General features: G+C 36.7%; 2 protein-coding genes across 18 annotated transcripts; one reads left to right on the top strand and one right to left on the bottom strand.

Annotated features, from left to right (window-relative positions):
- Nucleotides 1–39: 39 nt before the first annotated feature.
- On the top strand, nt 40–813 carry LOC132201716 (DNA-directed RNA polymerase II subunit RPB11). Its single transcript, XM_059628112.1, has 4 exons — nt 40–226; nt 319–408; nt 466–640; nt 691–813. The coding sequence occupies exons 1-4, from the start codon at nt 174–176 to the stop codon at nt 724–726; spliced, it is 354 nt and encodes a 117-aa protein (XP_059484095.1). The 5' UTR covers nt 40–173; the 3' UTR covers nt 727–813.
- On the bottom strand, nt 747–24,181 carry LOC132201713 (restin homolog). Of its 17 annotated transcripts, none has more exons than XM_059628093.1 (25): nt 24,059–24,181; nt 23,153–23,545; nt 12,146–12,208; nt 10,755–10,862; nt 10,476–10,541; nt 9,352–9,504; nt 9,096–9,290; nt 8,182–8,374; nt 7,874–8,123; nt 7,445–7,495; nt 6,288–6,428; nt 6,091–6,234; nt 5,835–5,855; nt 4,281–5,460; nt 4,066–4,217; nt 3,285–4,010; nt 2,898–3,230; nt 2,696–2,839; nt 2,508–2,639; nt 2,299–2,456; nt 2,125–2,245; nt 1,905–2,073; nt 1,684–1,849; nt 1,447–1,628; nt 747–1,298 (listed from the first exon to the last, which is right to left on the bottom strand). In XM_059628093.1, the coding sequence occupies exons 2-25, from the start codon at nt 23,442–23,444 to the stop codon at nt 1,252–1,254; spliced, it is 5,187 nt and encodes a 1,728-aa protein (XP_059484076.1). In that variant the 5' UTR covers nt 23,445–23,545; nt 24,059–24,181; the 3' UTR covers nt 747–1,251. The 17 variants fall into 17 exon arrangements, with proteins under 17 accessions (XP_059484076.1, XP_059484078.1, XP_059484077.1 ...); XM_059628095.1 differs by having other exon boundaries at nt 7,910–8,123; XM_059628094.1 differs by lacking the exon at nt 5,835–5,855.
- Between the last annotated feature and the right edge of the window lie 65 nt (nt 24,182–24,246).

The following is a 24,246-nucleotide window of genomic DNA, read 5'->3' as shown; positions in this document are numbered from 1 at the left end:
CAAGTCAGCTAATGACGTCACTTACTTGTGTGGTACACGTGAAATTTTCCCAATGTTTGGGGGCGTAGCTGGATGGAAACACCGATCAGAAAAGTTGAAATTCCTGCTTTTTGATAGGTTTTTCTCAATTTTCAGCTACCCAGACACAAATTTTTCCTTTCGAATCATAAAAAATGAATGCTCCACCGACATTCGAATCATTCCTTCTCTTTGAAGGAGAAAAAAAGTGAGTTTAATTTTGGTTTTAATCCTTGCATTGCATTTCCAACAGGCTTACTCAGCACAGCACAGAAAATTAAATTTATATTTTTGTTCTAGAATCGTCAAGGAGCAAGACACGAAAGTTCCCAACGCAGCAATCTTCACAATTAACAAAGAAGACCACACTCTCGGAAACTTGATCAGAAAGTATGATTTTTATTATAAATGATCCAAAATTTGTATAAAATTTTCTTTTCTTTACAGCCAACTCTTGAAGGACCCGAACGTGCTCTTTGCCGGCTACAAAGTTCCCCACCCTCTGGAGCACAAATTCATTTTGAGGATCCAAACCACGTCAGACTATACCCCTCAAGATGCTATGATGCACGCTATCACCGACTTACTGGCCGAACTTTCACTTTTTGAAGAGAGATTCAAGGTTGATAATTTAATCATTCATTATCTCATTTATTTATGCTCTAAATTTAGGACGCCATCAAAGAAAGGAAGGAGGGAATTGACTAAAACTTCAAGCAGAATTTGATGTCATGACTTGTGAATTTTTATTTTAAGGTAATAAATGGTACATTTTTTTTGATGAGTTTAAAGAAATCTCATACATTATTTCATTGGGTCTATAATCACACTTAGGCATTGTTACTATTGCAAATAATTAATATTCAGCGTAGTTATGAAAGACATTGGCACCCGTCATCTCTCAGTAGTAATATCATTGGTTACGAGTGATTGAAATTAACAACTAGAATGCGATAAACTCTCCATTATTTGAATTTTTGCTGTAATAAAATAAGACAGTGCTGGGATAATGATTGATCATAGATTATGAACGTTTCAAAATTAACTCCGTCATAGGACTACGACTCTAGAGTAAATTTGTAGCATTGGTGTTCTCGGAGATGGTCTGCAGTTCAGTTACAGCCAATAAATATTTTTGTGACGAACATTCAAATGTAAAAATACATAGCTCCATAATAGCTGCTTGTGTTACAATATCATTATGATAAATTATTACGGCATGAGTGTGGCGATTTAGTATGTCTCGTCATAGTCGCAATCCTCCGTTGAATGTCCAAACACTGAAACATTTATCCATTGTTATTTAAAGGATCTTTAATAATAAAAATTCTTAAGAGACACGAGGAATTTACCAATTCATGTCACTAACTGATTCAACTAAAAATAGCATTACTTGAAGATAAATAGAATGTTCAGAATTAAAAATACCTTCGCATTTGTCACAGTACGGGCGCTCGACTACCTCTTTCTTTTTCCTCTCTTCTCTTGGAGTGGCTGGGGGTGAATCATCTCCCTGTTGCTTAGGGCAGTCTTCGGTTTCGTGCTGGTCGAACATTTCACAAATATCACAATACAAGCGTGGGGCAGGTGCATTGGGTTTAACATTTCTCCTAAGTAATAAAATTCGTTATTAATTTTTGTCTCTGAAATATTTTAAATATCAACCTTTGTAAATCGGCAACGTCTTCAGGGTCAATGCCCATTTCAAGAAACTCCACATGCGCCTTTAATTTATCATTCTTAGCCTTCAGGTCAACAATTACTGAGTTCAGGAAGTTGATCTGGCCTTGAGCAGTTTCTCGTTCTTCTAATGCTTGCTTCGAGGCAGGATCTAATAAGTGACACTTTCGTTATTTTTAAATAAATGTATTTTAGGCTGGCTTTACCTAAATTATTGTTGATATTTGCTTGAGCCTCAACAGTTTGTTGCAAGTTCTTATTTTGGCTTTCGAGCTGCGCCACTCTCAAGTCAAGATTAACCTTGTCTCTCTGCAAGGACTCCAGCTGCTTATTATTTTGACCAGTGGCTGCTGCAGATTTCTTTAAGTTCTCAATCTGAAGGCAATTTTTTTTAGCTTTTCTCTTAGGGAGCTCATTAAAAATTACTTCTTCAAGTTTCTGCTTTAGCTCACTGTCCTTCTTCGCAATTTGCGCCAAAGCCTCATTCAGTTTCTGCTGAACTCCACTTGTTTTCTCCTCTGCATCAACACGCAGCTGCTCCAGGTCACTAATTAAACATTTTTTTTAATTCTGTACAAAATTAAAATTATTGTTACTAACCTTGTGAGCTGCTCTCGTTCTGCAGTTTTTTGGGCGTTGAGGTCTGCTATCTCCTTAGATAATTTTTCAGCGGTCGTTTTGTTCAGACTTTCAACCTCAGATTTTAGTTTCTCACTAGCAGCGAGCTGCTGTTTCAAAGCTGCGACTTCGCTCTCCCTCTGCATTATAAATGTTAGCAAAGTGAGCAGTAAATAACACAATTTAAAAACCTGTGATTTTTCTTTTCCCAGAGCATCCACTTGAGCAGAAACATTTCCGATCTCCTCTTTCAGCGAGGAAATTAATTTTTCCTTTTCTGCACTTGCACTTTCAGAAGATGAGCCAAGTCGGGCGATAGTTTCCTGCAATAAAATTAGTGCTGATATTTTTACCAGATTTAAATATTTATTGGTCATACCTTTGCTTCCTGAATTTCTTTCTGGAGCTTTGTGACTGTTTCTTGAGATTTCCTTTCCAGTGCTTCTTTCTCAGTTTTCAGCTCGGCCAACTGCTTCTCGTAACTCTGCGACTTGGTCTCAAGTGCACTCTTCAGATTAGTTTCCTGAATGGATATAAATTTTTTCCTAACAAAGCAGTTAAAACAATTTATAATTTATTACTGTCACTGAAAGCTGCTCCGATTTTTGCATTAAGTTTTGCTCAAATTGCTGCCGCGATGATACGGTTTCTTGCAACTGAACATTGAGTGCCACAATCTTTTCATTCAGAGCCGAGGAATCGTCAGACAACTGCTTATTCTTCAACTCCAACTCTTTGAGGTGCTCCTCCAACTTCTGATTTGCAGACTTGGCCAAGGCATCATTTTCTGCTACAGCTGCCAATTTACCCTCCAAAATTTTGCTTCCCTTTTCTGCTTCTTCCAGTTTTTCCGCCAACTCTTTGCTTGCACGCTCACCCTGTGCAGTCTTCTCCTCCAAAGTTTTGATATGTTCCTGAATTAAAGTTTTTTTTATATTTTATAGTAAAATTCTGAAATTATTCCTTACCTCTAATTGAGCTTTTTGCGATTGCACTTCTGACAGAGATTTTTGTGCTTCTGCTAAGTTTTTGCCCAAATCACTCTGACTGGCTTTCAGATTTTCCTGGAGCTGCGATATTTGACTTTTCATGTTCTCAGCGTCTTCATTTTTAGCCTTCAGGTCATGCTGCAGAATTTCTTTGTCACTCTTCAGGCTCGTTATTTGTCTTTCCGTTTCCAAAATTTTTTGTTTCAGCTTCTGCTCAGTTTCCTCAGAATTCTTCTTCAGCTCTTTGCTCTTAGTTTTCAGAGCCTCGTTCTCAGCATTCAAGGCACCAATCTTCTCTTGAGCGGATGACAAATCTTTTTCCAGTTTCTGGACACATTCAACTTTTGAGCTTTCAACTTCTGTGAGCTTTTTGTTCAGCTCCATCAACTCTGCATTCAGTTTGTTTTTAGCTTCTTTGGCGGAGTTTGCTTCTTCTTCCAATTTTTTATTGCTGCCTGATAGTTCCATTTCCAATTTTTGAACTTTTACAGTGTGCTCGGCCAACTCGTGCTCCTTCTGCTGCTCATATGAAGTTATTGTCTGGTCCAACTTTTGCTGCACCATGGCTGCGTCCTGCTCGGCCTGGGCTAGTTTTTTGCGCAACTCATCCCGCTCCTTTTCACGCTCTCGCAGATCAGAGTTAAGTTTTGACAGTTGAGCAGATGAGTCGCTTGAACTGTTCATTAAATTGGCAATGTCCGATTCCTTTTAAAAACACTAAAATAAAAGAATGAAATTATATTAAATTTGATATATTTACCAATTTTTGCTTCTGCTCGGTCAATTGGTTGCCATGATCCTCCGCAAATTGGAGTTTCCTCTGAACATCACCCAATTCTAATTGAATATCTTGCAATGATTTTCCTTGCTTTGCTGATAACTCCTCCTGCTCCTTAAGTTTTTCCTGAGCATCTAACAATAAAATTACAGTAAATTAGAAAAAAAATGTCTTTAAATTTCATAAAATAAATTTACCTTTCAGTTCAGCTTGGAGTTTCGTGGTCTCGCCCTTTTGTTTTTCAAGTTCCCCATTCAACAAGGCCAACTCGCTATTCCTTGTTTTCAGTTCCGAAGTCGCCTCATTAAAGTTCTTCTTAGCCTCCAGAAGTGCCGCTTTTAATTTTTCAGACTCGCCTGTGAGCTCTTCAAATTCTTTGTTTCTCTTTTGCAATGAGGTGGTTGTGGTTTCCAGTTGTGCAGTGATTTCTTCTGCATTCTTTGATAAACTCGTAACTTGAGAATTCAGTTGAATAGCAGAATTTTCTTGTTCCTTCAGAGATTTGCTCATTTCTTCCAGCTGCGATTTTAAGCAAATCACCTCCTTTTCTCGGTCACTGAGAAGGGCTTTGATAGACGTGACCTGGGTGCCAGTGTCTTGGGCGCCTAACTGAGCCAACTCGAGTTCTTTTTTCATTTGTGCAAGTTCATTTTCACGCTGAGTTACAGTTTTATTTGCATCCTCTAATTTATGCAAGGCACTCTTCAATTCTGTTTGAGATTTTTCCACTTCTCCCGCTTTTAGTTCACTTTCACCCTTGGACTTTTCGACATCTTTCAAAGCAGCTTCTAAATTATCTTTCAACTTCTTGCTGAGCTCCGTTTCTTCATTAATCTGTGAAGTCAGCTCTGCAATTTTTGTGTCCCTTTCTTTGAGTGCTGCGTTTTGATCCTCGACCAGTTTTTTTTCCTTGTTTATGCTATCGTCATTCAACCTCAGTTTTTCATCTGCTTGGTTGATTTGGCCCAAGAGACCTTCCACCTCACTTTGGAGCTGCTTGACTTGAGTCTCTGTATCGGCGATTTTCTTCTGCGCCTCTGCAATTTGGGTATCTTTGTCTTCCGTCTGTTTGGCAAAGAGCGATTCTTTTGTTTCGAGCAACATCTTTAATGAGTCGAGTTCCATCTGCAGCGTGTCCTTCTCAATTTGCTTGTCATGCTCCTCGGAAAACTTCTGGTCGGACAGTTTTGTCACTTGGACCTGAGTTTTTGCCAGCTCAGATCGGAGGAGGTCAAGTTCCTCCTTGGCAAGGGCCAGTTGTTCCTCTGCCTCAAAACACCGGTTCGAATCTTTTTCTAAACGTTCGGCCCGTTCTCTCTCTTCTGCAAGTTGCTGCTCAAGTTGGGACACTCGTCCCTGCTGAATTTTTTCACTAGCCTTCAAGAAATATAAACATAGAAAAACGTTAGAAAATTTTATTTTGTAACATGTCTAACACCAAAAATAACAAAATCACAATGCAAATCAACAATTAACCAAAACCATATTTTAATATTTTCTTCTATTTAGGGTTTGGGGGAATTGAAAGCTCAGTAAATATTATTATTACTAAATTATTGTATTAAGCCATTCTAACTACTTTTCAACCAAATATTTTTGTAAAAGCATATTAGTACAGTTAGATTTGATGTCTATGCTACTTTTGGGGCAGTTGAAAAAAAAATATTAAATTTGAATAAAAACCAACACCAAAAGCTAGATCATTAGATTAGTGATTGTTAGCGATCAATATGGCTGCAAAAAATACTCACTTCCTGGTCGTGTTTGACTTTCTGAAATTTGAAAAATGGAAATTTGTGTGTTAATGCAAATTCTAAAAAGCAAATTGTGCACCTTTCCAGTTTCACAAAACATAACCCATTTTAAATGAAGCTAAAAATTATGGAAAAGCGCGATACTTGAAAGCAAATAAATATTAAATGTGAACATCGATGAACTATGAATAATTTGTGATTTGAAAAAAAAATTATAACTGATTTATTTTGGTTTCGTAGAAATGTTCAATACCTCAATATCAGCTCGGTTGATGCTCTCCTCAGCAAATCTGAATTGAGCTTCTTCCAGTTGCGAAAGAAGTTCCTCCTTTTCGCTTTTGAGCTTCTCCAGCGCTTGTTGCAATTCTTTGGCATCATTAGCAGCCTTTGTTTGGTGCTGCAGATTTTAAAGTAAATTAATTTCAATGGGTAAAAATAAAAACAAGAGACCTTTTCCAGTTCCTGTAGCAGCGTTTTGTGCTTGTGCTCCGCCTCGTCTGCTTGATTTGCCGCTCTCGTGACCTCGGCGCGCTCCAAGTCTCTCTCCTTTAATAGCTGCTCAATATATTTGTCTTTGGCTTTGACTTGCTCCTGTGAAGTGAAGTAATTGCAGTTTAGATAAAGTAAGTGTAAGCTTAGGTGAAGCGCTAATCTACCAATGCTGCTGTTTTTTTAATCTCAAGTAACAAGAAATTGCACTTAACGACAAATCAGAGCTATATTTCAAAACTGGATTTAAGTTTTAAATAACATATTTCGCGATGAAATAATTGTCGATCAATAAAATTTATTGCATGAACAAGGTTGGAAAAGCATGCAAATAATACAGCATGGTAAACTACATTTTTCAAGTAAGATCTTCAACAAAGCGTAATAATCGATGGCTTATTTAACAATCAAATATAAATTCTAATTTAAAATTTTGAGTAACATATTATAACTGCAAATTTAATAGCCAAATTATACGCATTGACCTCATCAAAATATCACTTTTCTTGAAACTTAAATCAGTACCTTATTAACATAATTTTTTTTCAACAATTGAATGAAAACAATTTGTTGTAACAATGTGTACAAATAAAAAAACAACCATAGTGAATCTTAATTAACGGATTTATCATAAACTTTTTATTATTTGTATATTACACTAAAAAACAAAGCCTTTTTTTACAGTTTTTTCTACAGGAAGCGAAAATAAAGCAACAGCAAATTTCGTTTTTCTTTATGCATATTTATATTCTTTATTTACCTCCGACTCTCAATTTCTATTCAATTTTTCATACCAAGGGGACAAAGAAACTTGTACGCAGTATCAATATATTTCCAGTTCTTTATTCACCAACATTACAATAAAATAGATTACACAACATAATTTAATAACATTTAAAAATAGAATGCATAAATAAAATATACCTTTTGTTTACAGTATTAGTTTGTACAAAACAGGCTACCTTCGCATATTACAAAAAATATGGAATAGTTAATAGGCTGATTAGGCAATAATAAAGTAGAGTTAATGCATAGTGCAAAAGTTATTAAAAACATGTGAATATTTAATTAAAAAAACAGCAGCATTGGAATGATTTTGTTGAGGATTTTTAGCATACCTGGAGGGAACTCAGAGACGTCATTCCTGGACGAGCCATTGAAGTTGGTTTCTGAAAATTATCATTGGTACGATAAATTTTGAATGAAAAGAAAATCATCTATTAGTAAAAAGGGGTAGTTAGAATCAAACTCAAAACAGCCAAAACTGTTAAAAAGATTGAGAGGACAGCACATTAAATAGAATGCTATTAAAATCATTGAAAGTTAAAGTGCAATTCAAATACATCAGGATTGAAAACATCAAAAACAAAATTTTCATGTATATAAAAATAAAATTTTAATAAAAATAACGCCATGCTCTTTGTTAATGAAGTATTCCTCATGGTACGAGTACTGCACTTATCTTTTTAAAGTTTTTCTCTCTTTGTAATTTTCCTTTTTTCAGTAAACATATTTTTGGCCTGATTCGAATGTGCAGCTACTCATACCTTTACAGTGCCCAGAGATGTGATTCCGAGCTTTACCCTGGTCGAGGGGGTCATCGAGACTCTGGAGGAGGCGACGCTGGACGTGAGGCTTTCGCGCGAGTTTTGTCTACGCATTGTGGCTGCCACCTGGGACGAGGTCGAGCCTCGGTGGACCATGCAGTTGGCGGCGGAAAGACGTCTGCTCGACGGGGACAGTGAGATTTTGTGCAGAGGGGCAAACAGACCGTGCTTCGGACGGCACTCAAAATATCTAAAGAAAATTTGACAATTTTTGAATCTGGAATATTTTTGGTTAAAACAGTGTCGACCTTTTGCCTCCGACGGCTCCGTCATTTTTGCCAAGGGGCTCGTCCAGTTCGACTCCGGCCCACTCGCCGGTGGCGAATTCCGTGGTGCCCATGAATTTCAGGTGTCCCAGCTTGGATCCTTGTTGCGATTTGACAATGACTCGGTCGCCGATTTGGAAGTTGACGTTGGAAACATTGGAAATCATGCTGCCATCTGTATGGATGCGATTAGTTTGGAGGTTAATTTGAGGACGGGGAGTCATTAAACGCGGACTACGACTACAGCTCAGACTTAAAAATTGATTTTGTTTCTGAAGAAATACGGATGTGTTTCAAAATTAGAAGTTCAAAAGGTGAAGAAGTCCTTTAAAAAAAGAAACTTTTGAAGCCTTAATTTCTTAATTTTAGTCAATGGAGTCGAGTTGTATTTAAAAACTCATCCCCCCCCCCCCCCCGAATTGATAGAAGTAAATAAAAATTAAGGGTATTTTCATTTATTTCATGAACTGATATGTAACACTGAACGGGATTTTAAAGAAGACTGACTGTTTTTTTAAACAAAATTTGTACTAAATAAATATTTTTAGACATTTAACAGTTTTATAGTGATAAAAAACTATGGAAAATAAAAGTTAATTATAAAGGCTGAAATTGGCTCCCAAATTTTGAAATGTATTAAAGAGCCCATTAATCTAATAGTCTTCATTTACTTAATTTTTAGTCTTGCATTATTTCAATCAGAATAAAATCCATCAACATAATTAATTTGGGAGCAAATTAAAATACATCAATGAGACTTCTTTTCCCAGTCCATTATAATAAAACCTTTTTTTACAAGAAATTTTTTGCATTTTAAAATTTGAATCAATTTTTGAGTCTGAGGATTTATTTGAATTGAATTATTAATTATTGAGATTAGGGCCTCCACGGCATACCAAGGGAGGGGGTGGGCGATCGACGGATGCTGCTTGTGGGCGAAATGGCCGAGGTGCGGCGGTAGGCAGGGGTGGCGTCAACCCTTTGGGCGCCGTCGAGCGGCTCTCTGGTCAGCCTGGTGAGGCGCGAAAAGACTCCTCGCTTAGCCTCGCACTGGAAGTAGCGAATTCCACCCACGGAACCGTCATTTTTGCCTGCGGATTGACCTCATCTCTTAAAACTCTCTGCCAACTTTTTGCTCCGCTCGATATGTACCTGAGGGGTCGTCGAGCACCACGCCGGCCCACTCTCCGGGGGCGAACTGCGTTTCTCCGATAAAGGCGATCTGGCCAGGTTTGGTGCCACCCACCCACACGCGGTTGCCGATGATGAAGCTGTCAGTGTCTTCGGTCAGCACCACACTCGCATCTGCGGAAATGCACAATAGCACGCATTTTGGCAAGGTTGTCATAATAAAGGCGAGCTTTTTTGAATCAAAATATTATTATTTGAAGTGGCATTGGTTGTGATATTGGACTTGATTTGACGGAATGAACAAAACAATTTTCAGAACCTCTAAGAATTGTTACAGTTTTTCTTACAATTAGTTTTAAAGAAATCAAGTTATTGCGTAACTAAAATAAATACTTAAATTTTTAATTTTATAAAGAAATTAATCAAAATATTTATGAATTAAAATTGAAATTCTTAAAAATTACAAACTGAAAAGAATTATAAAAGCAAAATAAAATTCTATAAATTAATCAACTTATTTGCATTATTTAATCCTGACTTCCTTGAATAATAATGAAAGTTTAGGATTTTTCCTGCTCAAAGTTTTAGGGTAATTTGGGAATTTTTTCTGGGTGGGTTCATTATTAAATTTATTTCAAATTTTGTGTCGTTGTAACAAGGACCTAGTTAACATTCCGCGGTGAGTAATAAATTGTAAACAAAAGGTAGAAGCGTTGGGTGTTTAGCCAAATAAGGCGCGCCGGGCCGCACGTAATTATATAATTTTCGTTCAAACAAACACGCGCGGCTCATGTTTGCTGTGTGATAAAAGTACGCAGCGGATTCCTAACAAGGGCACGAGAGATCTCTCGAGAGAAGTGCACTCCACTTTCATTCACTCCCTGAGGTGTGAAAAACAATAATAATATTTCCGCAGTGACGCACCTCTCGAGAGTGGGGTCAACAAATTCTTTCCCATGCAAAAATAAAAAACTGAATTTAAAAAAAAAAAAAAAAAAAAAAATGGTGAAAACAGAAATTGTGCACACGTGCAAGAGTTCTAAAATCTATTCAAGAGACATGCTAATTTCCCAAAACTAGGTGCTTGCTATTTGGAAAATTATTGAAATCACAACAAATTCTGGGGCAAACATGAAAAAAATTACCTGAAGTCCTCCTTACTCCGGCTTCGCTGAGGCGCCTTGCGTTTTCCCAAGATTCGATGCTGCCGTCTGTTTTTCCACACAAACAAACAGAGAAAAACTAAAGAGAGTGATCTACCAACATGCCACATGCAATAAAATTCGTGGAAAACAAACGTGAAAACCTATTCTAAAATCAACATAAATAAGTATTTTTTGAAATCGATTCTTTTTGTGTAAAGTGCAAGTTATGGTTTGATGAAATATGAAGCAGCGGAATCTCTGTTCTGTTTTTCTGCTTACTGGAGGATCTGCGGCGGCCAAAGATATCATCGCTACCGCGGCGCCCGTGCATCATCAAGTCGGCGTAATTGTGCGAAATGCAGTCGTCCTCATGACCCTCAGCCACGTCTAAAGAAATCACGCAGGACAGCACCATTACAAACGAGACAGCCAGAAAAAAAACTTTCAAGCCAACACCAAAAACGAATGCATTTGTTAGCAGAGGCAGATATAATTCTGAATAGACGCTAATGAGTAGATAATTGGTGGTTGTTTATTTTCAAATTTGGCAGCTGTCCATCAAATTTTGGATGGAAATTTATTTGTGTAACTTTTTTTAAATAAATCACTCCAGAAATCTGCTTCTGCAAAAGCTTAAGGCGGATCGCACAGAACAAAGAAAATCACGATGAGTCACTGAAAGTGCGCTCAAGGCGTGATTTACCATTTCATTTTAGGCGAATAAGCAGAAAAGCGACCAGTCATGCACCGCGCCCATAACCGCGCGTCTATTATTGGAAAAGCTGCACTCACGTTTTTTTTATGTAATTGAATTATTATTTTAATCTGATGATATCTCAATGTGCTTTCAAGTTCGTGATTATTATGTGCAACTCGCAAGATTTCAATCTGGAATCGCCCACGGAACTTGCTTTTCTCAGGTTTCATTCATAATAGACGCGAGCATTAATAAACATTAGTTGCTTTGTACCTACCTGTTGGCAAGTTGGTTAATCGCATTATTGTCGTGGGTTATTCGAGAACTGAAAAGTCGGGTGCGGGATTAGCAGGGGACAGCAGGATGAATTATTGTTATTAGAGTTTTACGAGCGGTGTCAATTATTTAATTCATTAATTGGCTTTATCTTTATACGAATGGCTGTAATTTTATTGCAGTCTCCCGTCGTGTTCAACGGCAGCTAGAGTTATTTTGCCTCAACCTACATAATTTGCTTAGTGAGAGAGGCATACATTTACTACAATAGATTTTACAATTTTAATTCTAAACTCAAATTAAATGAAAATATTAAGCAACACAAAAAATTTCATTAATTTTTTTTGAAAATTCAATTAAAAAAAATATTTTTATGATTTGAAATTATTCCTTTTAATTTAAGTTGAAAATAAAAATATATAAATAAAATGAAATAAAGTAAAATATAATATATAAATTAATATATTAAAAAATGTCATTAATTGCTTTTTTAAGCAGTTTTAAAATGTTTATAATCTAAGGCCATTTGGCCGAGAGTAATTTCACGGTTCTTCGCCTCGAATGAAAATCTCGAAACGTATCAATTAAGATAAAGCCTTAATTAGTGGATTAATTACGTTATTTCCACGCTCATTAGTATGTTTCTGGTGCCACTGTGATTGTGAGAAGCAAGGTCAGGGCCACCTTCCATCTTTACCTGCGAGCCTCATTTTCGAGGTGGGGTCCTCAGGTCTGCCAAAGGTCACGTCACTTGCGGTCACTGCAACACATGCATCGCGGGCGAGCAAGAACGCAATAAATAACAAGCGTGCGCAGGTGCATAAATAGGTAAACACAGAAAAAAGAAACACGGCAAAAGCGAGTGGTGCAGAGAAGAAGGCGACAAGCAAGAAGTGGGTGATGAAGAGAAAAAGTTGCAATAATAATTATATGAGCGATGCAAGTGAATGGGTTGGATCAAAATAAGGGGTTCCGCTATCTATAAATCCTAGCTCGGAAGGTCGAGTGGAAGAAATTTCGCAACGGCGCATTTTATGAATCCGGTTTTTGTCTCTCGGTTAATTATTTTTCGCCACGAGTGGGCGACCGAGGAAAATTGAAAATGTGAGACGGACGCTTCTGGATTGAATTTCCTTTTTTAATTATACACGAGCATGGCGGACATTTTTAATTTTCTGTAATGAGAAGTGGCGATAAATCTCTCTCGGCTCGGAAAAGAGCAAAGAGTTTGTTGGGCGGTCACGATTGCTGTGAAATCACGAAAACGGTACGACAGATTCTTTACGACAAAGTAAATCACAAAAGGGAAGCCGAAAGGGACAAGTCCCACGCGAAATGTAACGCTAACTTTTATGAACTACAAGCTACTTTTATTGTTCGATTTTTATTCTCTTCGGAGCCGAAAGGGCTTTTGGTATCTCAAGAGCCATAAAGTGCCTGGATTAGATATGAGAAGAGATTCGTCGTAGAAATCGCAGTTTTTCTTGAGTTTTACGATGTGACGCTGTAAAACAATTTTGATAACAGAGGAAAGGATAACATTTTGGCAAAGATTTGGTTGTCTAAATTTAGAAGCCAAGAAAAGTGGTTTGTGCATTGATAGAATTTATAAAATGATGTTTAAACCCGTCGGAATTGGTCAAATATCGCAGATTTGTTAAATATTAAATATAATAAGGCCCTTTGAAATTGTTTGTTTTCCAACCAAGTGCAAATTGTTCCACTTTAATTTAATAAACAGAACAAGATTCACTCTGATTTATTTAATGTATTGGAGTATTTGGAAAGTTGGTGAAAAAATAAGTTTTTTAATCAGGCAAAACAAAGTTTGCAATTCATTGTACAAATTAATGCCAAGCTTGTAAGAAAAAACTATTTTTCATTCCTTTTAAATAGTTTTAATTTATATCGTGAAGATTTGTAACATCTAGAATAAATTATTTAAAATACCTTATAATTTATGTTATGTTAAATTTTATTTGTTTCTAGAAATATTTTTTAAGATTTAAACCCAAAAAACCGAGTAAACAAAACTGGTCAATTTTCGTCAAGTTTAACCTTCCTGCCCAATAATGACTTTTCCATAAAAGCCGAGCTTTCGCAATTGTTGAAATCTTCGCAGTCAATATATTTATTCTAACAGATCTTTGGGGCCACGATTATCATGTCGCGCGCAGCCAGGAACCGCGCCAAATGAAAAAACAACACACTTTTCAAAAGCATAAGCGGGTCAGTGCGAGGCGATAAATCTGCCAGTGGGCCGTCGTAAAATGCACCGACAAATGGGAATAATTGCGGAGGCGTCGAAAAACAAAAAGGCTCACGCATCGCCAAGGTGTTAAGGAAAATTCGGTTGGAATAAAAGTGCGTGTGTCGTTTCAAAGGTGGGGTCGCGCGCGCGAGTCAGGCTGACGCAGTTATTTTTCAAATGTGTCGCCCACGTGCCGAGATGGGCAAAAAACTTCTTTCCGATTGCGCTGGATCAGGTGTTGTTGCTCTTTCAACATGCGACGGCCAAGGTCCGCAATGTCAAGTGCACCTCGACCGAAATTTTAAAGGGCCTCAAAATTGTGCGTGGGAATTTTAAATTTATTTCTCTATCATCTCATGAGCTCAATAAATAGAGATGATGAAAAAATTAACAAAAAAGGAAGGCAACCAAAAAATTATTTAAATTAAAGGAATTTTTGCATTATCCATTAATTGAGATTTAAATAAATCTTTAAATAAAGATTTTTTATATTTAATGAAATTTGATTAAAAAATAATGAGATTTTTTACAATTTATTGTAGTTGTATCAAAATGTCTGGAGATAAAATGAAATAAAAATTGAAACACGCGGAGAAATATGTATATTTTGATTTTATCGCCTGATGAAATTGTCAAGTAGTGTTTTGTATTCTCATTTTTGAATACAAGATCTCGATTCAGAATTTAATGTGCTGGAGAACATGTTTCGATTCTCAACTACAAGAAGAGCATCAAGAGCAGGGAGGAGTCTTTTTTCCTCGCTTCTGGGGATCTTTAATTATATCAAAAGAAGCTGCGTTCAATCTCACTGTATTTTTCGCGCCGCCCACACGCATTTTGCCGCGGGTATTTATTTCCGACACATTTTTTATTTGCAGTAATGACGCAGACAAGATTATCATCTTGGGCGAAAATTTGTCTCGTTATAAACCGAAATCGGAACGTAAATTAAATTTATTTATGTACCTATGTGCATATGTTTGAACATCAGACGGATTTGAAAAATTGCTTATTGACGTTACGTTGGGCGAATTAACGATTTCACGGCTCACTTTTGCAGAACGCACGATCGCGTGGTGGTTGGATCAAATTATACAGAGCATCCATCAATTTTCGCCAACGTTTGTGTTCGAAAGCGCTGCGTGATACTGCATTTGCTTAAATTTGCATAAGGATTTGAATGGCGAAGAATTTTGGGCGGATGTTATAGATTTTGAACAATGAGGAGGAATTCTTTCAAATTATCAAGCAACAAAATCTTAAAGCTAAAATTGACAGTGAAAAGGAAATAGATCAAAATAATTTCAAAATTTATTATATTGTTTTTTTATTGTTAAAATGTTGACATTTCAAAAAAAAATTAACAATAAGTTTTGAAAAATATATAACAAAATAATCTAAATTAAATTTAAATTTAGTAAATTTTTAATTAATATTATTGTTTTTGTTTCGTGGCCTCATCTAGACAATTTCAGCTCTATAATTAATGCAAGTCTCACGCTTAATTCTATCAGCGATTTCAAGGCACCACACAGAACGTCTTGAATCATTCATTGAGCTCACACAAGCTGTAGCAGTTCATACAGATGAGGAATGTGCACAAACACAAAGGAAACCTTTTTCAGATGCGCATTCCAGCTTCGAACGCAACAAGAATTGCCTTTATAAATCCTGGTAATGGTTGCAAAACATTTTATGAGTTGTGCAACGCCTGGCTAATGAGAAAACGTCTTCTCTTTGTCGCTGCGATTTTCCCGTGAGAGACAGAGAAGGTCAATTTGCTTTTTTAAGAGAGAAATTAGCATAAAATCCGGCAGGAAATCGCAGAAAAGAAACGTACTTAAATGGAAACAATAAAAAAAAGAAACTCTTCGCTACCGACGAGCAAAATTGGGTTGTTGCCACGGATTTACGGCTCTGTCACTCCGGTGTAAAACAAAAAGGACGTGTACGTACGATTAAAAAAAGAGAGACACGCCTGAAGGAAGGCAAATACGTGTCAGCTTTTTGACACTTAAACTGCGACGTAGGAATGAGTGAACTGCCTGCAATAAACTGCCTCCTAAGTAGCAAAAGGACGAAGAACTCATTTTCCACTTAACTTCAAGAGAGGATTAACGAATCATCGTCATCATTATTAGCTTATAATTAAATTGAGAGTTCGTGCAAATTTATAAATATCTCAAATCATTTGTGTATCCTCAAGGAAAAAAACAGGAAAATTAAATTATAAGTTCATGTATATAATTTTGAACATAAATTTCAATCAGAAATTGTGTCATGAAAGAGCATAATAATGGTAATTTCAGTCCGAGAGAGATCACGATTGAAGGAAAGGGCAGTGATTTGCATTTGTGTAATGGGCGTTTAATGTGAAAAGTTGCGGAGATTGTGGCAGTTAATTTAGCAGTCCACTTTGGACTGACGATTTGTAGCGAGATGTTTCAGCATAATTGTGCGCTAGGCGTGAGCTGACTGAGATCTTCTTTTTTGCATAATAAACTTGTTTCCTTCACGGAAAAGAAGAGCTACCTGCTTGTAAAACGCAGAGGAGTTGTGGGAATCCTGCGAAAGCTTTAATTATGAAATGATCGTAAATCAATCCACAAGAGAAGTGCGAATTTTATGGAAAATCGTCACCTAATTAAATTCCAAGACACGCCCATTAATATTATCTCTCTCAGCCGATCTCGTTCCTATTTGCGAAAAGGTCAACGTTTTCAAAAATTTGCATGGCGCCGAGTTATGCAAATCGCGGTACAATATGCGTCGGGCGTGAAAACTGTCGAGTCACCGCCGGCAAGTCGCGATCATAAAATTAATCCGAAATTTATTTATGAAAATTGCGAACCGCAACAAGTGGCGCAATTCGGTCCAAGCTTTCTTTAATTAATTCAGCTCCGTCGACCGCACAGCTCCCCGTGTTTTTCTAAGCGAAATCCGAGACTAAAACCTAATTTGCATGGACATGATAAATCAAGCTGGGCTGGCGCCGAGGAAACCTCACAAGAGGCTATCGAATTCGCGACATGCAATTGAGATTTTGCTCTCCCGCGGCTGATTAACGGAAGTCGCGGGAAAATTATGTCGAAAATCGGCGTGGGATTCGTTCTACTATTCGCAAGCATATTTCTTTACAGCGGCCTACATTCAAATTTTGAACCAATATAAATGATAATATTGATTTGTGGGTGTGCGAGGTAATTTATTGTGTTGATTTTTGAGTGCGGATTACTATCAGCCTGACAGCCAAGGTGACTACCGTCGGCCCACTGCACATCAATTTGTCAAAATTCGCTTTGTTTGTGTGACGCTTTTGTTGTAAATGGTCCCATTTTTTACATCAGGGACCAAAGATACAATTTTTAAATTTCATAGCAGTTTGTCAATTTAAGATTTAGTTTTTTTTGTGAGAAATAATCATTAATGCATTTTCTTTTTAAATCTGATCTGAATTAAATTCTAAGAAATTAATCTATTATTTTAAGGAGTAAAATTATGAGAAACTTTAGAACGCTCAATTTCTCCAGTTTACTTAATTTAATAGCGCACATTTAATTGTAATCAAAAATAAAAATGTTATTCTTTCTTAAGAAGAATCCAACGTCATATTCTTTTATTTTTTTTTCTCCCATGGCCTTTTTATGCAAGAACTCTTCCTCATTTTTTGACAATTTAATTATTCGCTTCCATATAATTAAATTAATTGTAGCGTTTCTAAAACTGACTTTGAGACGAAAGGTTGTCTCCGAGTGACATTCTGACGTTTCGCTTCTGTGAAACCCGAGCAAAATCCGAATCAGTGAGTTGGCTAGTTTCTGGGAATAAAGAAGCAAAACCGCTGCTCTTGAACAGGATAATCCCACAAAAGGCCATTTCGCGACTTTTATGTATACGACGAGCGGCGTTTGATTCGTCACTCTTTTGAGGAAAGTCGTGCGTCAATCCTCAAGCTGGTCAAAACAGGAGTTAACGAGATTTTAAATAATAAATCCGACGGCCATTGTGAATTTTAACGCTGATTAAACCAAATACGGTGGTCACGAATTCAAAACAATGACGCAATTAAAATTCAGACGGTTTTGTTACGCAAAAGCAGACCGTTTGGAGAAAAAAAAATCAGTTTCTTGTGCAAATTGGCTTACTTGGAAACTGCATGATTTACAGTTCGCTAATTGTGCAAAATAGTGTCCTCGGGCCAACGGTAGTTGAAAGCAAACATTTTATTTTCTTGCTCTGCGTGCCGCGACATAATTCGAGTGTTAAATCACCTGCAAACAATGTACTCGAATTACGCGTGGCACGATCTCAGTCAGCTCCTTTCGTATTTATTTATATTCTGGTAAGGAATACAATGCCTACCTATAATAAACACCTTTGGAACAAGGTGTGTGTTCACATCAAGGGTGGAGGATTTTATATTTCTTGGCGCAATAAAGAGTCACGCTGCCGAGTCACCAAGGGCATGTTGTACGCGAGTGCCAAAAGATCAACTCGATGAACTTTCGCCCGTTTTTTCTTTTTTAATTTGGCAGGCCCTTAAAAGGCAAATTGGGGCGCGGAAGGAGATTAATTAGATGATAATGGGTCGATTAAGGATTTTCCGAGAGCGCTATTGCCAAAGGGATTTTTTTTCGAATAGGAAGACTGGAAAAAACAAGTCAATTTGGTCGCTTAATGGAGGGACGAGTTGGAGTCGTAAAAGTCGCCTAAAATGGCCAGGACACTTGTGCGACGCAAGAGATACATATAGGCACAGACGCGACGCCCGAACTAGGCACAATAACTCGTAATCGGCGCGCGCGGCTGCTCTGGTCGGTTTAATGAAGTGAACTGTTAGTTTTTTTTATTTTTAAGTGAGTCGTTGGATGAAATTTTATTTTATTGCGTTAATTTATCAAAGAAAATTTAATTGCGAAATCCCAAATTAAACAATTAGAAAAAACCTATGCATTCAAAAAAAGGGGAAGGTGTTCGAAATCAATTAAAATGTAAAAAAAAAATTTCGGGCTAGAGGTTATTAAGTGTTAATTAAAAACAAATTAATAATATTACAGTCGTTAATTGCAATAGTTCATTTTCATTCCTCAGAACAAAATTAATTTCATTAAGCATAAAATTAGTTTTTGGCACAAATGTTATTTTAATAATAAAAAAAAAAAATTAAAAAAATAAATAAATAAACGTTAAATTTACAGACGTAACTTTGAAATGAGATCTATATGAGTCTAAATAAAGATTCAAATAATTGAGTTTTCATTCTAATTAAAAAATTCTTCATTAAAAAACAATCAACCAACACAAGCAGATTTTAATTGAACATTTTCCCAGTTATTATTGATCTCCCAAAAGATATTGTTCAAAATACAAACCGTCAATGTAATTACCTGCCCTTCTGTAATAAGAGGACATAGCGTTTCAAAATAAGCGAAAAAGAAACGCGCGTGTGTCTGATTTGGCGTCTTTGTGCGGACTGAGCACCGCAGGATGTGATTAGCGCCTCTCCGTGCGTCTCCACATCTTTACCCTTCCATCGAGCGCCGCCACCGCTCCTGCCGACTTCCATTAATAACGCCCGCTGCACGGAGGCAGCGGCGGAAAAAGCAGTGAATCATCTCGCGCAAAGAATCAACATTTTTTTGCAACACCTCTTTACCGCACAACACAGAAAATTGCATAAAGCTTGTCATACATATTTGCAATCGAGATCAGAACAGATTGACGTGTTGTTTTCTCGTCATGAGAAGATGTTTCTTTCTGCGTGTTTGATTTGCATTTTGCGGTCTGCGAACGATTTTGAGAATCAAACGGAATATTTATCGGTCTTTTAAGAAACACATTTGAGTGTGTTTGCGGTGCTGGTTAACTTTTGAGTGAAGACCAGTGTCTGAGACTAGCTCATCGTTTAGATCATTTCCTATAATTATGCTAATTTGATGAGGCATTGCGAACACTTGCACTTACAAAGAAAATTCTAGAAAATTTTTATGCAACATGAAAAATTTTAATATTAATCTTCACGGATATTAAACAGAAGATTCCCTAAAATTAAACCGTTTATAGCGGAAAATTAACAATTAATTTTGCATATTTGAGCAAAAATTATATCCCCCAACCCTATGCAGTGCAGCGAGTAGTTGGGCCTTGGTAAATATTGGTGAGATGTTTTTACAGATTGTGTATTGTGTGCCGATTTGTATCCAACAAACTTTTCCAAAAAAGGTTATTTTTGGGTGGTTTCAGCTTATAAACAAAAAGTCACAATAAAACTGACATTTGTACAACCACCTTTTTTTTTATAATCGTTAACCCACGGAGACCAAAATTCAGACGGATAACTTGAATACGAAATGAGAAGAAAGTCATTTGCAAAAAATAATTGTAGACCGCAATCAAAGCACCTAAAAAGGCGCTGGGGAGTTTTCCACTTTGGGTTGGCCAAGAAGATGATTCACATCTTGATGGCTCTCTGTGAACTTCTTTTTTTCTGCAGTTAAAAAATATTAATATTATAAAACATACTTGGGTGGCAAAACCCGCTGACAAGGGGCACGTTCGATCAGAGAGCAATCGAAGCGAAAGAGAGCCAGCGGATCAGATTTATCGCGTGCTTATTAATTCAGTCGAACCGCAAACCTTGGGTGGCCAACAAAGAGAGCACTGACGGCCAGCGTGTTCTCCACTCTTGGACCGACTTGATCGTTCGTAAGCCGGCCATTGTCCCTGACTGCACATCCACCGTCGTACGCGCATAATAATGAAATAAATAATCGATTAGATAATTGATTCAGAGCTGTAAAAAAAATGCTCGACGACTGACTGACAACAGCGGGTAATTTACAGGCGAATTCAATGTCACGATTAATATTAAAGAAGGCGCGAGGCTCATTGAGCAGCGCTGGTAATTGAATTTTGTTTGACGCTGTTGCCTTCATGTTTATAGGCACGGCTGAATCATTAATTAGCAGGAAATCAGCCGTGTCAGCATGATTTTTAATTATTAGCGTTTTTGCACCTGTGTAATTAATTGAAACGTGATTTGCGTTGGGATACATGGCAGCAGATAAAGTTGAATTTTAATAGCATGGGCTCAAATAAAGTAGTCTGTACTTAATTAAAAAATGAAAGAAATTTAAGTAAAAAATATTTCAATTTTCATCAGTGTAGTTCTTTGGAAGGATCATTGCAGAAAGTATGTTTGGAAAGTTGGATTTTTATCCAAAAAAATTTCTAGATTAAAAATTAATTTAAATTTTTTAATTTATCTACCTTTCATTCCATTCCACCCTAATTTAGCATAGTAATAATTAAAAATAATTTACTAAAATACAGGAGTAGAATCAACGAATCAAAATAATTTTTATTTTACAAAATAGGAGCAGAATAAAATGTTTAATTCTCTCCGCCTTAATTATTTAGAAAAAAATTACTGTATTTTTAAAAATAAATCTCAAGCTTGCTATTTTCAGTTTTACAGTTTAAGATAAATAAAGGTTTCTGGCATTTTTCTCTGCGTTTACAAATTTGTATCAACTTTGGAAGCTTTCCAGATAGCATAAAAATCTCTCTTTTGAAACGTTTGGTATGGAATATTTATTAACTCTGCGATTCCTGATAAGTGCGTTGCCCACACGTAGTGTAATTATTGGCCAGTCTTGAGAATACCCTGCCAAGTGGTCTCGATGGAAAGGAGAGCAGAGGATGCATTGAAAAAATTGTTGCGGTATACAAATCCCACGCAAAAGCTACCTCACTTTCATGACTTTCAAGGGAATTTCAAATCTTTTCAAAATTCTTAAAAACTTTCTTAGTGTTAGAATAAATTTACAGAGTATGTAAATCTAGAAAAATGAAAGAGTTTCTACAAAAATTGCGAGTCTTCTACAACAAGCAATTGTTCCTAAAAAATTACCTGACGAAACAAATTGAAATTGAATACGCAGAAGAAAAATGCGCAGCTTGTATTGCAGGGTCATGGATTTGCTGTTCAGGACGTGGTTGGTCTTCATTTATCTTTGATACGCCAACTGAACGAGTCCAAAATGGAAAAGCCTGCACCGCCCTTTCATCATACAAATGTGACGAGCAGCTTAAATAACAATCTGCGTATTCCCAGCTCGCCCATCATCAATTAAATGTATTCTAGTATCATCGCTGCGTAATATTATGCTCCACTGAAATACTTTTGCTACATGTAAACATGTTTAAATTACTGGCTTAAAAGCCTATATTTTTCATCAATCAATCTTTTACATCCTTCTTACAAAATTGGATATAAAACGAAAAAAGATTAATGATGACCGGAGATAAAAATTCACATTCACACCATGGAGAATTAATTAGATTCGGAATTCAAATTACAAGAAATTGTCATTCATTGTCATTATAAAAAAATAAAAACTTTTATAGATTTTAAGATTTAATAATTTTCTGTTAAAAATAGATTATTTTTTTAGACACAGCCTTGTTGGTATTCTTTATTTTAAATTATATCATCAATTGAACTTTGATCTTGATAAATAATGTGCAACATTTTGCTTGATATAAGCTGTTATAGTGTTAGAAAAGCATCTTTTATGCAAGACGACAAGTCGAAAACATGTGTTTGTGCAGTTGTATGTAAAATGGTAAATAATCAAAAGGCCGCCAGCAAAAGAGAATAAAATAAAAATTGTACAGCGGCTTGCGATTTTCTGAGACTCTCATAATGTGAGAGAAGTAACGCGACACCTTACGCATCGTGGGTACATGTTCGCGGTGTGCGTATTGTAAGAAGAAGTACTTCAAAGTGAGCCGCCTCCATCAACTCGGGTGTCCGGTAGGATCACCTTCGCACTTAAGTCAACCATCCTATGGGGAATTTTTTCACTTTATTAACGCTTGAAATGATAACGCGCTCTTTATTGGCTGGTTTTGGTTTGAAAACTCTACAAAAATGTAAGACCAAAGTGGACAAAGTAAAATTTTAAATTTTAAATAAATAAAAACATCAGCTAAATTTTAGAGAAATAATTTTTTCGTTTTTTAACAAGAAGAATATTTATTTTAATAAAAAATGATGACTAATGAGCTGTGAAATTTGTATAACGGATAATTTTATTACTTAATTTTTTTTATAATTTATTAAATTGTCCCATGGTTTTTTCTAAACGATTGTTGAGCATATTTTACCTTATATGTATTTACTTTTGACAACATCAGTACAAAAAATACCTTTGAATTTTAATCAAATTTTCCTATCATTTTACTCAATTTGACCAATTCTTTGCGGGCTCAAATTCTAAAAAATTTTTGCACATAGCAAATCATATTAATAAATCAGGATTTTTTTAAGACGAAACAATTTGCCAAAATGTAAATCTTTCTTTTGTGTCCCTGAAATAAAATTTAAAAATTTCCTGCTTAAATTAATTCTTTGGAAGTGAATTAAAGTAAATTATTTCTGGTACTCACTCAGCTTTGCAGGAGTGGCAGCAACTGGCGTGGCAGGTATGCAACTGGCATGACCCTTGTGCGGAGTGGCCTGCGGACCAGCAGGGGCACTCTTGGCTGTGGCCATCGGCTTCTGCAGACCTGAAGTCGGACGAGCAATCTTGCTCGGTGGCTTCAATTTTGAGACGGGCGCCGCCGGGGGCGGCAAACTGTCTCCGGAGGCGGTCATCGCCTCGCTCGGAGCGGAGGACTCATCTGGTGGAGGCACTGGAGGCGGATCTGCCATCTCCGGAGGCGCATCTGACGAATCCATTCCGATTTTAACACACTTTACGAGGAGCACCAAAAAATTGTCCGAATCTCGTTTGTCACATTAGAATTTTCTCCTCTTCAAACTATAGTGCAGGTTTCATCCTAAAAATAAAATATAAATAAATAAATATTTTCTTTAAAAAATAAATAATAACTTTGAAGTTTGGGTTCGAATGGAGGGAGTAAAAAATGTGGGAGAGCAATGAGCGAGCAGCAATAAAATGAACGAGGCACATACAAGTTTTGCGACCTTTCACGGGGAGATTTGCTTGATTGCACCTGCAGAGCACCCTGAGTGGAATGTTGCAGTTCTCCACTGACGTCACTCTCCACTTTATTTATATGTGTGCTCTAATTTTATCAGGCAAGCCGGTTAAAAATTGGGAAATTTTCTCACGCATCGTTGAAAATTGAGGGTTGCAAAAATCTAGGTAGCCATAGCTAAGTAACGCATAATTTTTTTTAATAAAATTTAATTATTTCCACGAAATTTGGGGACCGATCAAGAGGGCTCACAAATATCTCGGCATATTTAACGATCAAATTGAATGACGGCCGAGGAAACGTTGTAATTGAAAAACGAGAAATTCTAGGTTTTCAATCATGAAGCTATACCTGTGGAATTCCTCCCAAAATTCACGAAAAAACGTCCACAAAAGTCACTCCACACGTAAAACGAAAATCAAAATTTTGACTTGCGCGACGCAGACTGTCTGTCTGTTGTTTTCTATAACGTATTTGCTTAGTTCTGGCAAGATTCCGCCAGGTGCTGACACCGTCAATAGAGTTTTGCCAACGTAATA

This window comes from Neocloeon triangulifer, unplaced genomic scaffold, assembly GCF_031216515.1.
Source record: "Neocloeon triangulifer isolate White Clay Creek 2 clone unplaced genomic scaffold, ASM3121651v1 ptg000014l, whole genome shotgun sequence".
Lineage (NCBI taxonomy): Eukaryota > Metazoa > Arthropoda > Insecta > Ephemeroptera > Baetidae > Neocloeon > Neocloeon triangulifer.
This window is presented reverse-complemented; position numbering and strand designations above follow the sequence as displayed.

Coding starts and splice junctions, on each gene's coding strand:
- LOC132201716 (XM_059628112.1), top strand. CDS start 174: ATGAATGCTCCACCGACATTCGAATCATTCCTTCTCTTTGAAGGAGAA. Junction 227..318: donor CTCTTTGAAGGAGAAAAAAA/GTGAGTTTAATT, acceptor TTTTTGTTCTAG/AATCGTCAAGGAGCAAGACA. Junction 409..465: donor CTCGGAAACTTGATCAGAAA/GTATGATTTTTA, acceptor TTTTCTTTACAG/CCAACTCTTGAAGGACCCGA.
- LOC132201713 (XM_059628093.1), bottom strand. CDS start 23,444: ATGGATTCGTCAGATGCGCCTCCGGAGATGGCAGATCCGCCTCCAGTG. Junction 8,124..8,181: donor GGAGCCGTCGGAGGCAAAAG/GTCGACACTGTT, acceptor AATTTTCTTTAG/ATATTTTGAGTGCCGTCCGA. Junction 2,246..2,298: donor GAACGAGAGCAGCTCACAAG/GTTAGTAACAAT, acceptor ATGTTTAATTAG/TGACCTGGAGCAGCTGCGTG.